This window comes from Lichenostomus cassidix, chromosome 2, assembly GCF_008360975.1.
Source record: "Lichenostomus cassidix isolate B80296 chromosome 2, HeHo_3.0, whole genome shotgun sequence".
NCBI classification, from domain to species: Eukaryota; Metazoa; Chordata; class Aves; order Passeriformes; family Meliphagidae; genus Lichenostomus; species Lichenostomus cassidix.
In genome coordinates, this window is record NC_139482.1 from 26936101 (window position 1) to 26951005 (window position 14905).

The 14905-nt window shown below is 36.6% G+C and overlaps 1 protein-coding gene across 7 annotated transcripts in view; it reads right to left on the bottom strand.

Annotated features, from left to right (window-relative positions):
* THSD7A (thrombospondin type 1 domain containing 7A) overlaps positions 1-14905 on the bottom strand; it is a 272353-nt gene that overhangs the window by 29136 nt on the left and 228312 nt on the right. For all 7 annotated transcript variants that reach the window (XM_085050811.1, XM_085050815.1, XM_085050816.1 and 4 more), the window contains 2 exons: positions 13625-13888; positions 1494-1672 (listed from right to left, as the gene is read on the bottom strand). In XM_085050811.1, coding sequence (XP_084906937.1) covers positions 1494-1672; positions 13625-13888 — 443 coding nt within the window. The remainder of the gene's footprint in view (positions 1-1493; positions 1673-13624; positions 13889-14905) is intronic.

Genomic DNA, 14905 nt, shown 5'->3' on the forward strand with positions numbered 1-14905 from the left:
TCCAGCAAAATCACCTTTGATGCAGAAAAATACAAGCCTATTATGTACTACATGAATATTAAAAAAGGAAAAAGACTTTTGTATAGACTATAATTTGCTTCTATTGAAACATGTTCCTCCCAATTTAAGGCATATTTACATGCTGACCCAAATCCCACAACCTTCATTCTAGTTTGTATTGTTAAAGTAGATCACAAACTTAGTTTATTAGCTGCAGTTTAACAGTTACAATTTTCTAAATTAGAACTAATTACATCCCCTAAAGTAGAAAATTAGATCAACAAGCCATTTCATTTTGTGTTAGCAAAATGTCAATAGGATAATATTAAGTACATGCATTTTTATTCAAATGTAAATTGAGAGCACTTTTTTTTTTTTAAATCTTTGAATATTTACAGAAAAGACCATGTGGCTGTTTAATATGCCTCTGCAGACTAAATTAAAATCAACAGTAATATGAATATAAATCAACTTTGAAGAGCATAAGTTAATTGACAAGGAATGCTTTTCCTTTCTACAGCTCTCCAAGGAAAGAAGCTTCAGGGGTTGAACTTGGGCAAGTGCTAAACTTTGTCCCAAAGACTAAATGCTTATTAGTGGTCTAAGCACTCTCAGCGTGCTCTTGGATAACATTTCCTGGCCTAATTTCACTTGAAGAGAATCCAGACTGTATGGTCAGACTGCTTTATACTGCAATATCAAGTGCAGTGTGCAGGACAACTGGGAGTGTACCCAAGAAGATCAAGCTCCAGCTTGATGAGAACCCACTAAGGGACGCTGGGATTATACTGTGTGACTGTTTGAGAGTTTTAATTTGTTTTCTGACCTAAGATGGTCAGGAAGTGACACTAAAAACCTTGCCAGTTTGAGCAACTGTAATGAGACATTTTACCCACTGTCACAGAATCATAGAATGGTTAGAAGGGACCTTAAAGACCAACTAGACCCAAGCCCCCTGCCATGGGCAGAGACACTTTCCACTGGACCAGTTTGCTCAGAGTCCTGTCCAACCTGGCCTTGAGCACTTCCAGGGATGTGGCATCCACAGCTTCTCTGTGCAACCTGTTCTAGTGTCTCACCACCCTCCAAGCGAAGAATTTCTTCCCAATATCTAATCTAAATCTACTACCAATTTGAAGCCATTCCCCCTTGTCCTGTCACTACAGGTCTCTGTACAAAGTTGCTCTCCCTCTTTCTTGAAGGATCCCTTCAGGTCAGAGATCTTCAGAGACACACTCTTCAAAATCTGCATGTTAGCAAGTTTTATTGTATCTAATCTGCAGTTCAGAAAATATGCAAAATTCTTGCAGATTAAGAAGTAATGAAGGCAGATCTTTTGCTGCTTGAAGAATTCTAAACCAACACACACTCCTTCTACCTATATCTGCCCCTTATGTTATACTGGTTTTCTACATCAACAAAAAATACACATAAAAGAGTTATCTGAGGTATGGAAAAAGCAGTATCAATAATGTCAATATAAATCAAATTACCTGATTGACATGATCTAGCTTTGGACAGGGTCTTCCACCATTGTAGGGTTTTTCACGGAGCCATTTAGACCGAACCTTCACCCCACTCCCACAGGATTTACTACAGCGAGACCAGTTGGACCACTCACTGAGCTTGCAGTCTGAGGGACATGGAATAATGCAGGCTTCCTCAATATACCCTGTATGAATGGAAAAGAAAGTGAAATCTCTTCAGTATGTCACTTTGCCAGTTCTCCCTGAAGCCCTCGTCTACTTCATTTAGATTCTCCAAAGTATGACTTGACAGGACTGTGTGAATCGAGAGATTTCTTCATCATTAGGGCTAAATTAAATTCTGCAGAAAATTGACACATATAGCTGGAGACTGTGTTAGAGTAGCAGCTGAGCATCCTCACTGTTCATCATCCCATCTGATTAGGATTCACACTCTCCAGATTTCAGCATTCAAACTTTCTGACAGCTACAGTGTAATTGACACTAAACATCTCTTGGCGGCATCATTCTTACTCTGTATAAACAATTTGTATTTTTTTTAAGGAAAAAAGTTTAATTAAAGGCTACTCCACAATGGTATCAAGTAATTCAATTGCAGTTATATATCAAAAATCCAACTGAGAAGAAATGCATCTTGCCAGCCTGGAGCAAGGGAACTTAACACCTTGTGACCTTTCTAAGGTTAGAAAGAGAGAGTAGCCTGCCACATTAATGATCTGACGATTAACAACCATCTGCCCCCAGTAGCACACTGAATAATTGTGCTGAATGGAAAAGCAGATGTTTGGTTTGGATAAGTCATTGGTCCAGAGAGGTTGGAAGGGGGTATGACATGGTCTGCAGGGAGTAACATGAGGCTTCAATTCACTGAATAAGTGAAAATGTCTTTCTTTCAAAAGCAACATATGCCATAGCTCTACAATAAGTGTAATTTATTCCAATATTTAACGGAGAAGCTATAAAACACCCAATAAAAAGCTGGCCTTTACTGCGTTTTTACTACAACTATATCCTGAACTCTAATTTCCTCTTTACTGCATCAGATCTGCAAAGCATTTACCATTAGCAAATGTTCACTTTAAAGATTAAAATAACCTTGGTGCATTTAAAATTGCATTAAAATATTTAATGAAAACAGTTGCACAATTGGCACACACTTGGGTAAGATCATTCTTGCAAGATTGGCACAGTCTGCTAGGCTTCAAACATTTCAATTGTTTCTCAGACTGAAATTTTTTAATTTGAATGCAATCAGTCTTTTCATCAGAGCTGAATTGTTTTTAACCTTCTTTTTAACCTTATGCTTCTAAGTAAAGTTGTTCGGTCTCTTCTAAAAGCAGCCAACAGCAACCCAATCACAGGCTTGTAAAGAATCAAAACACTTAGATTTCAATTCTATATACATAATTCTAGTTAATTTGTTTTAGACATAGTTATTTGTTTTAACAGTTAATCTAGTTAATTTGTTTTAGATATAAAGAAAATAAGGTTTTTTGAAAAACATACAGTAGCATTCAGAGTATTTTATGCTCAAATTAATGTGATGGTTTTATCCTATATGTTTTTACTTTGTTTAGAAGTGTTAAATATTTAAATAAATATACATAGCACATACATCCTGGACTTGAGCACTGGGAAACTACTGTTCACCACATAGATCTTTCTTAAAGTGCCTAGAATGTTATTAGCCTTAATTACAAGCAGATTTATTAAATATCTGCTGTCATTTGACTGAGCAGTTCAGTGATATTAAATGAAAGGGACACTGTGTAAGACAAAATGCATTTTTGAAGGTCGCATCCCTGCATATCTGATGGTGACACAGACTGCCCTACAGTAGTAGATGCAAAACTGATTACATTTCACCTTACCTGGCAACTCTGAGTCTTAGAAATCCAATGCACCCTATCTCAGAGCTCCATCCTACACTGAACTTTGATTGCATAAATACCAAAATCTGTATCCTCACCAGAAATGAGCTTTCAAAAAGCCCTCTAAGGTGCTATACAAAACCATGTGCTCACACAATCAGGAAGCTACTGAATTAAAATGGAAAAAACCCAAAGGAAGTTAAAAGAAACAATTCCCTCCAAACCATAAGTGTTTAGTGATATTTACTGTCTGATGGAACTAAGTGAAGATTTCACTGATCTATGAAATTTCTTATGATTCTGAAATACTGCTTTTACTTTCAACATAACTTCTAAATACTTTTTTCTCAGAAACCTTTTTACTGTAACAGTGTTATGCCATTTATCATTTCTTAAATTTTTGTCCCCGGTAATTAAGGTCTGAAAGAGCCAAATTCAAGTTGTTTTAAATATATTGTACATCCTTAAGTAGGTAAAATTAATTGGTACAGACTGCTTCAGGAAGACTTTATTTTAAGGACTTCCATAGTCCTCTGAGTTTGTCTTAATAACTCTCAAAGGGACCTTCCAAACCTTTGCCAAGATCTTCTCCAGGATACCATGGTATTTTGGGACTTTAGTAACACTTCATAGCCTATCTAAAGGAGCCTGGTGTGGAACATACTAAACTAAAATAATTGACAAATTAGAAACTATTTTGTTTCATTTCCCTTCAGTTCATCCAAACAAGGGCAAAAAGTTTAGCAACATATTTAGAATCTTGCAGACAGAAATTGCACCAAATACATTGTACTATATGAAATTTCCAGGTAACATTTGAATTACACTGAGCTATATTGCAAGTGATTCCATAAAATACCAAATGAAACCATGTAACTAGAGCAACCTTTATACTTTCTATGAAATATCTGCATTGAAGTCAACCACTAAAACTGCCTCACCACAGAATGCAAAAAAGCCAGAACAGCATCACATTATAGATATAGAGTCAGAGTTGCAACATGGAAAACTGCAGCCTTACTGATACATTAATGCATTTTGTAGAGGATGCAATAGTCCAGCTGACACTCCCCACACACCTTATAATGAAAAAATACAGAACTACAATATAATACTGGGTCTTTAATCCTACAAGCTTCATGGAAAAGCTACAGCTTTTTCCTATGCCATCTCCATGCTATCTGGGGTATGATGCTCTCCTCTCCCTCCTTCCATTTTCTCAGAAAAGCTTCAAGACCCAAACTCCACATATGAAATTTAAACAGTTGAACAAGAAGAATGGAAAAGACACTCTAAGAAGAGATCAAGAATGGAGTCGATCAATGAAAGCATAGAAAGGAACTCTAACAAGGTAGGAAAGCTTGGAGATTCTAGAAATATGGAACATTTTTGGAGAGCAGAGAGAAAAACACTTATTATTTTGTAAGATGCAAGACAAGCATTAAAAAGCTCCTAACTTCTGGTAGACTAAGAACACTGGAAACAAAAAAAGGTCAAAGACATGAACAGAGTTAAGGTATCCAGGAAGGAATTTCACAGCTTCTCCAAAAAAAAGGAAAAGAAAATAAATAAGTGAAGGACACATGGTTCAGATTGGATATTAGGAAAAAATTTCTTCACCCAGGGGGTGGTTGGGCTCCCCAAAGAAGTAGTCACAGCACCAAGCCTGACAGAGTTGAAGTGTTTAGACAATGCTCTGAGGCTCATGGTGTGACTTGTGGGGCTGTCCTGTGCAGGGGCAGGAACTGGACTGTGGTGATCCTTGTGGATCACTTCCAACCCGGGATATTCTATGATTCCATGAAGTTACTTTCCACGGCAAAGAGTCAGAATTCAAAACAACGGAAAATGCAAAGCAAAAGACAGACTAAGTAGGAACAGAGGAAAGGGTAAGAAAATACCTGGAGAGGGAAGAGGAAGTAAATGACTCAGAATATAGAGTCAAGAGAATTGTAAGGAGACACTGCATAGGGATAGAAAACAAAGAAAGAGAAGAAAATAAATAAACATCCTGCCAAAAGTAATATCTTGGTGAAGCACAAACAGAACAAAATGCTCTCAAGAGCTTACTCTGGTATCCTCTGACCAGACAGTGAAATGCAATGGAGAATGTTCTCACAAATCAAAATAGAGGACAAAGGGAAGAAATATAAACACTGTGCCCTCTGATTTGTATTCCATATGTAATTAGTATGCAGAATGAAAATGACCTTGTTATATCTGACATCAAAAAGTTTTTGGCATATTCATCCCTTGGCATATTTCCTCTCAGGGGCCTCACTATTTTGCTCAACAGACTATTTAGCATTTAGCTATGCTACTGGACTGCCTTAGAACTGAGGCAGAAGCAGACTTCAAATTGTGTACAGATATCACTTTAGTCAAGAAAGAAGAGTGAATTAAAAGAATAAATTACTTGCTGTAAATTACTTGTTCCACTCCACTTACTACCTATCAAATGGTACTTTTCAGAAAAAGCTTTTCTGGACTTGTCATCACCTCACATGCTTTTGTGTATGAAGTCAGCATATATTTTAGGGTGATTAAGGATGATCTCCATAAGTTCATAGCAATCCTCCTTCAAATCCAAGAAAGCAGATGTTCAGAAACTTTGAAAAGTTAATACTTTTGTTGTTGTTGTTGTTGTGTTTGTTAAATTTCAGATGTTTGTATTTGTAAACTTTGTTCACACTGTTAAAGTTTTAGCAAGTGAGAAGACAGCATGATGTTATATTGAAAAAATATGTAAAAAAACACATTGAAATGCAGAAACCAGAAAAAACACATGCAAATGGGGCTGGTGATTCAGATACATAGTTTTTTACATGAAAAGGACATAAATGAGACATTTTTAAATTTTCAGTATTGTTTTCAGACTGATAAACTTATCCTTGAAAGGATGTCACTTGTGCTAGACAAAGCTGGTGTGTGCCAGTATAGAACCTGATGACAGAAACAAGCCTCTAGTGAGTGGCTAAGTGTCTGTATGGGGAAATATCACCCAATTCTATCACACAGACTGGTTGATTAATACAATTGCACTGAAAGTCATACCAGAGCTTTGAGGTTTAAAGAACAAGCAAGAAATTACCAAGGTAAAATACAATAGATGCAGAGAGAAGGAAAGAATGAGAGAACAGAAGTGGCTACAAAGAGGAGCTGAGAAGGTGAGGGAAGGACAGTGAAATAGAAGACCAACACTGTAAAGGCTGAAGATATGTTCTCCAGACGTCAGCAGTTCACTTTTTGCCTGTTTCTCATCCTGACTGAAGTCTTTCACTGCATGCTTCCTGCATCTCTCCCTTCTCCACGTAACATCTGAGGGATTCTGGAGAGGTGAGAGCTTGTTGTCCTGTGGTCAGGGTACAGGACCTGCATGGGCCAGAGAGGTGCTGGAAAGAGTTGCCTATATCTGAGGGCCTATGCCTGTTCCCAGAGCAATAGTTTCTCAGTTACTTCAGCTCCCAAAAGGCTGTGAAATGGGCAGTTGTCTGTTATGAGAGAACAGGGCTATTCTATCTGTAAAGATTACTGAACCACAATTTAACAACTGGCTTTGAACCACTGAGAGTATGAACTGAACTCATTAGTAAAAGGGAAAAGTTTACTGTTCCATTGCTAATTGGCTATAAAATCTGGACTTGTAGAGCAAAGTCATTAACAGATGTGATGGATAATTTATAGGGCAGGATTTTAATGGACTTCATGCTTTCTCTAATGACAAAGCAGGATAAGTAGGTGGATATAAGACATTTCCTCACAAACTGCACATGCAACGTGTAGGAACAGAATGACTACTCCAGTTGAAGGGTGCAAACATAAACATCTCACAAAATGTTTACACAAACCCTTTTGTCCCTAGGACTGACAGAGTTATGTTCTTGTTTTCATGACTAAATATCATGCTATGTTCCAAAGAATAAAACCTACCATGTCAAAATGGTTTACGTTCTGGTCAGAGACTTTTTTTTCAAGGAAATGTAAAGTTCGTGGATCTCATCTTCCAGGACGAAGAAATATAGAAATATTTGCATTTCATTTGTAACAGAAGATCTGTATTTCTAGAGACTATTCACATTTCTGCTGAGCCATGGAAAGATAGATTGAACGCCATAAGATGTTTTTTCTTTTTTTTTTCAGGATTACCCTACAAAGCCTCAAAACCTGAGAACAATTGTTCATGCTTAACTACCTCCTGCATCAGTAATTCTGTCTCTGGTGAACTAACTACAGGTCTTTGGGTTGAGGGATGACTCCTTCAAGACTGATGTCCTGTTGACAAGGCAGATGTGGTGGCACCAGAAAGCAGAGGCTAAGCTGGGATTTCTAGTGCAGGGCAATAGGTACCCTATTCCTAGAGAACACATGACATAAATACATATATATTTTTTAACAAATTAGAAAATATGGAAGCTATGAAACAGCCAAGTATTCTAATAACAATTTGTGAACCTAAGCTTACTACCATACTAAACTAGAATTTCCTAAGGGAAATATATTTACTTTTGAATAAACATTCAACTGCAAGTCTCAATTAAATTTTAACACCTTTTTTTTTCTCGATGAATTTGCATTGCTTCAGGTTAGAATACTGAGAGTGAAAAAAACAGATGTAAAAAATCTTTATAAAAGTGCATAAAGCAAGCTGTAACTAACATCTTGGACATTATAGACTCTGTTGTATCAGACAAGATTTTATTTTATTGCACATATAAGCAATTAAATACAAAATTCCTCAATTCACATTGATACTCCTAGCAGCTGTTGCAGAAGTATTCACTGATACACAGATATTCCTCTCTAATCCTCCACATAAGCCTTGTAGCCACAGAGGGCTTTGTAGAGTCAGCACAAATCAATGCATCTCATTTAATTAATGCTAAAGGGGGAAATAATCTCACACTAATAAGGCAGCAGACAAACTATCCTGACTGCTTGACTGTGCCTAAGGTCTTAACAGTAAACGGACATGAATTAAGAAGGGTAATACGACCTATATAAAAATGCTGCATCTGTCTGCCTTGCTACTCAGTTTGCCTTCAGTAGGCACACACAAACACAGCCACTGCTCAGCTTATGTGGGTCATGATTCATAACTGATATATGATGGAGAAAAAAAAAATACTGAAGAGAAAATAGTGTTGTTCATAAGCATGATAGTGGCTTGCTGTTGATTTTTTGTCAGGAAAATTCCAAGGTACAGTTTAAAGGGACAATGGAGAGAATCTTTCTCAATTTTTTTCACAAATACACTGAAACAGATTGTTGGCAGACACATGTCATTATCCACAGAGCTCTAGTAGACTAGTGATGACAGGGATAAAGCTATGAAAAACAACTGCTGCTTTTCTAACGGAAAAAAAACCTCTCACAGTTGACTAACAAACGAAGTATATGTTTTGATCTTTCTCCAATGAAATTACCTATGTAGTATTGAAGAAAAGCAGAAAGCAGAGAAAGGGCAATTTAAGTGTCTTCCATTAAGGAAAGCAGGTAAACAACAGCTCAGTTACCACTTCTATCTCATGTTACCACATCTGCAGACAGCTGGCAGCTGGTAGGTCCTGCCACACTCTGCAGAACTGGAATGGCTGAAAAATACCAGTGGCAGAATATTTCAAATGGGTGCTGAATGCTGTAAACTCTTTCACCAATAAATTTAACTCATAATTGAAACAAAATAATTTGAAAATAGAAGTCAGAATATTTGGCAAATCTAACATGACACATCAAACAGAAAGTAAGGAAAAAAACAAACCACCTTGTCTCTCTGCAGCTGAAACCTAGGTCTGCTTTCAGGTCTACTTGTTTGTTTGGGATTTTTTTGAAGCACCTGTTAAGCTACAGAAAGCTAAGGACCTTCTTCAGAAGGACTTCTGCCCTCTTCTTCCCAGCATTCTCATCTAGTTGTAACAACAGATTTATTTAACTATATTTTGCTTTTCTTTTTTTTGTTACAGTCATTCCTGTCTTTTTGAAAAACTTCTTTGTACTTGGGACTTTATAACTGAACCCAAAATTTCAAAAATTATCACAAGAATCCTCAGATGGATATACTAATTTAGGGTGGCCCTTGTGTCACATCTGTCCTTTAGCTCCATGGTGTCTGTGAAACAATTTTTCTGCTGGTTAACTCTTCTCGTATTTTTTGAAAATGAGATGTGTCAAGCAGGAAAAAGGGCACTAAAGTATTCATTCTTCTGCTCCTGTTTACCTTTCCCTTTCTGAATAAATCAACTGAATTGTGATGATAAGCACACAACATTTTGCAAAACAAACAGCTTATGAATTTTTTGGCATGGCAGAGCAGGTCTGTCTTCTCATTCCTTCCACTCAAAACAACATGACTTGCAACACCGACCTGTTCATGGCCTCATAAATTTACATGGCAATGTTTACATAAAATCTTTGAAAGTCTCACAATTTGAGTTTCTTGTGTCATTTGGATATATCACATAACATATCTCATGATGTATCAGTAACATCAGTGTGGGTGCAGTTTGTCCCTCTTGTCAGATTTAGAGGTTGTTGTCACCACTGAAGAAGTTCAATTATCTCCATTTCCCACCTTAGCATTTCATAGTGTCAGAAGACAACAAAAGTAAAAGTTGGATACCACACAGGAAATATCTTTCCTTAAATGTTGGTCTTGTTTTCTCTCCTAGTGCAAGCTAATTTGACAAATCATATCCTATAAAAACTGCAATTTATAATATATTACTTGGAAAAGAAACAACAGACCCACAGGAATGAAGAGTAAAAACAATTTCTGAGTAAAACAGATAACACAGCAGAAAAACCTGATGACACTTTGGATCAGTTATAAAATTAGTGAAAATCCAGTGAAAAATCAGTTATAAAATTAGTGAAAAAACATTGCTGTAGGCAAATAAGCACCTCTGTTAAAACTTACAAAAATAACCCAAGCAAGCTTGAATTATGTGTCCTGTCAAGTTCAGCTTGAAAAGCCAAATGCAGATTGATGGGAATCTACAAGGCACTTTTATTTTCTAGCAGGTGGGGTATTATTGTGATACCACAGAAGTCCCTTGTTGATTTGGCATAATATAGCTTTTATGTTTGTTCTTAAAGAAAAAAAACAAAACAAAGAGCACACTGAAACCTAGAGAAGATGCCAAGCTGAAGAACTGTCACACAACAAGGGCATGAGAATAACAAGAAAAGCATTGTAAATAAATACTGGGAAGATATAATATTTAACTGGCAAAACAGCAGTTTGTACACGTTGAGAAAAATAAATCTTCAGGACGTAATCCATGAATAAAATCAGTTATTCAGAAAGGCAGTAAACATACACTGAAATTAGATTGAAAAATCTATATCATTTGCTACAGCCCCCCTGTATCTTCAAAAGTATGCCAAACCTGGAAAAATTCTGAAGGCAAACAATAAATTAGGTAAACTTTACATAAGCCTATACTATGTGTATGCACAACATCTATCAATAAGAGAGGATCTACTGGAAAAGCAACCATATATTTAGTGACATATTCATTAGCATCAGTTTAATCCTTTATCATCAAATTCATGTTAGATACTTCATTCCCTGTATACATGAAATGCATGTCAAACAATTCCAGGAAAGCAGAAGGAATACAGGATTAGTGCAATATGAATTCCAAGCTTCATCTGCTCAAACACTACACCACAGACCAAGTTAACTGCACTTTCCCCTCAAACTGAACTGATGAGAAAACACAAACAGGAAGGGGGTGAGGTGGGGGTGGTGTGGTTGGAATATCAAGGAACCAGGCACCTTAGTGAACTGATCTAGAAAGGAAGAATTCAAAAGAAAACAACATCTAAAAACAAAGGGTTCAGGCTTCCCCTTCCCAACCTACAGTAAATACAGTAATGGCAGGAAAACACTTCCATTTTACAAAGTTAAAAAAGACTTCAAATCTCCCATGAGAGATATGGGATGAAACTGGAGAAAGAAAAAGCACAACAAAGCAATGGTATATTGTGGTTTTGGAAGGATGCCTGTGAGTGCTAATAGCATGTAAACAGCCCTGGCTATAGTAGGAATAACAGTAATACATTGTTAGCAGCTTTTCCACTGGATTATTATTCATTCTGGTCACTGTGAATGTAGGCCATAGATAAAATATATTGGATCAGAAATTACTGCCACAAAGGGTTATGTCAGGGTAAATAATGATATTGAGACTATCCTTTTTTAATAATATTTATTCCTTTTACATCTCTTTCATTCTTGCAATGGGATTGCACCTCAAAATGCACTGCCAGGGCTTGAAAGCAGCTACATCCATAGTTGTTCTACACAAAAAATAGCTCCTAGCAGCAGTATGTTACCTACCACATACAACACCTACAATCTGCTCTTGGACAGACAGTTTCTTCCCTTTATTTTGGACACAAAAGCTGGCCATCCCCATTCTGCAAATAATTGAAAACTGATTGGCAGTGGGCCATCAGTCCCCCTAGTTCCTACATACTGAAGTGCTTTTACAATTTTCCACTTTTCAAAGGTCACTTTGAACTTACTGATGAAGAAACATTGATTTCTCAGAGTACAAAGAGACATTTCCTGTCCCATGAGAACTTAGGATTTAGACTTTGTCATTCAGATGTATTTAAACAAACTTATCTTTCCAGTATGAGTTATCTCCAGCAAAAGATGATTTTGAATTAAAAAAAAAAGGGAGAAGATTCTCCACCAAATTAGCTTCCAGCTTTCCTTTGAGGAATTTAGCTGAATGTTCACTTTTCTATCAAATGAGAAAGATATGCTAACACCTTGACTTGATACACTGAATTTCTAGTTTATCATAGGTCTAAACTGGAATTAATAGTGCAAATTAGAATCTCCTTATTTAATTCAATTTCTCTGATTAGCTGTTTTAAATATATCCAAGTAATTACATGAAATTTCTGTTACCTTAATTTAACTTTGACAGTAGAAGACGTATGTGAATTAAACTTACACTGACCTTTTAATGGCACCAATATCCAGCTTTTCATACCAATTGCTCAGTTACAAGTTTGCACCACAAACTGGAAAAACATGAGCACAGAAACTCCAGTGATGTCAATTAGCACACTTCTGGCTCACTGAAAACCAGAAACTGCCAGTTTTGATCCTAATGCTACAGATGCATCCCCTTTAGGAAGGAACACTGTTCCTTCCTGGAGCAATGTAAGTAGAAAGAATATAAAGTCTTTATCCATCCTAGTTTTACACATGACAGATTTACACAGAGAAAAAGTGCTGTGTGTTGTTGAACTCAGGTCAATGCATGCCTGTTTGTTAAGGTGCTGAAGAGCAAATAGTAGAGGATAAGATTATTTAGGGAGTTTAAAAGATAAGATTATTAATGGGAGTTTAAAGCTATCTGAAGAATGTGTGGAAATAATTTCAAGCTTTCCAAAATAGTTCTCTGCTTGTTTATTTTTTGAGAATTTGTCCCATCTAAATACCTTTATTCTCAAAATTTTAGGTACAGTTAGAGGGAAAAATAACAAGATTTTAATTTTTTCAATTAAAATACCTGATTAGTAGTTGTATTGGTTTGAAAACAAACCAGTGGGAGATCACAAGTCAAGACTGGAATTAAAAATAAGTGAAATAATACAAGGAAAAAGCACTGACAAAGTCAGATACAACCTAACACCCTGTTAGGGTGGTAGTAGCAGTCCAACTGAAGTAGTCCAGTTGAAGCAGTGATCCTCTGAAGGCCTAGTCTCCAGCTGAAGATCCAGTGGTAGCTCTGGTCCTCTGGGAACCCAGTAGACAGGGCTACCTCAGGCAGTTCCAAGGCCAGGTTATATCCAGGTGGGAACACCTGGCTCCTCCCTCCTGGGCAGAGCATCCCACAATGGGATGAGATAAATCCATGAGTCACACGGTGGGTCCCTGATGGCCCATTGCCTGTCATGCAGGGTGGGTCATTAGCAGCTGATAACAGCTAATGGATGGCCCATTGTCTGTCATCCGGAGTGGGTCATTAGCAGGTGATAGCAGCTAACAGCCCACAGCTGGTGGTAATAGAATACTTAACTACATCTATATTGCAACCTAGGACAGTAGTCTACCATGGTTTTACTTAATTTAAGTTTACTATTTTACAAGTCACCAAAAACATGTGCTGGTTTGAAGGCATCTTGGGATAAAAGGCAGCCTAACCAATAAATATTAATCTGCTAATTCTACTTGTACACATTACGTCAAAGCTAAATAAAGCACATAAGTAAACAGATGAAAGAAAATAGGTTTCTACATACCATGACTGTTGCACCGTGATGTTTCCACAAGTCGATTGTTTTGGTCATAGCATGCCATGGCCTGGTAACGATAGCCTTGTCCACATTCCTTAACGTCTCCTTGCACCTTCATTCCCAGCAATACTTCCATCTTACCCTCTGGTAAAATACAGTCTGACCAATTTCCCACAGGCTGAGCACTGTACTTGTCACACGGACAAAACTGATTCTCAATCAGAGGATACAACTGAGAATTTCTGCATTTGTCCTTTTTCTTGCTTTTTCCTAGAAAGAAGAAATAGTTATTTTAGCAAGTTTGTATTATTTTACGGTTTATGTCCCAAAAATTTCATTTAGACTTCTGTAAAGAGTGCTTGCAACCACATACACACATTTAATATTAGTTACATTAATCTTTATTAAATTAGGTTATCGACTCAAATTTCTAAAATAGTGGATACCTATAATTTGCACAAAAACAATGTCTGTTTTAAAAAGAAGATGTAATTTATATTTATTTTGGATAAAAACATATGGGGAGTAAAGTTTAAAAAAGTTAGCAATCAAACAAATACATCCTTTTCCTCCTATTTCATCAGCAGTGTGCAGTTCAATAACAAGATTTCTATCTGGATCAAGCTTTATCAAGTTGAATGAAATTGCAGAAGGAAGTAACATTCATCTTTGCTACACCAGTACCTTCTTTCAAAATATCAAAATTCTTTAATTTAATCATCTGTTATCATACTTTTGTTCATAATTACAATTCTTCCTCTCTAACAGAATAAACTCCTTCTCTGAATTTCTTTCTATTCAATTCTGTTCTTTTTTTTTTTCCTTAACTGGAGCACAGCCATCCACTCAATTTCCCCTTCCCATTAAATCTATTTAAAGCTTCTCTTTGGTAAAGTTTGCTTAGTTTTCCTTTCTATACCAGACAGTTCATATAAATTGATGTAGGGGTCTTTGCAAAAGTAGTTTCAAAAAGGCTTGTTACTTGGATACTACTGTAAATTAATATTCTGTAGTATTTTCCTTGCTATTCAAAACAAGGCACTGGACACAGCTTTGCAGCATCTTTAGTCCTTTTATTTACTACTGCCTTCATTTAGAATAGAAAAAGGGTACATGGAGAAAAGTTTATCATTCTTTTGACAACACAACTTCTTACTAAATGTACACTTCTCCTCTGGAAGTATTTACTGGAAATATGAATTTACTCCAAGATTTAAGAGTTAGTCTGGGTAACACATTGCCACAGAGAACACATGACAGCACATACCACATAGTTAGCCAGTTTGA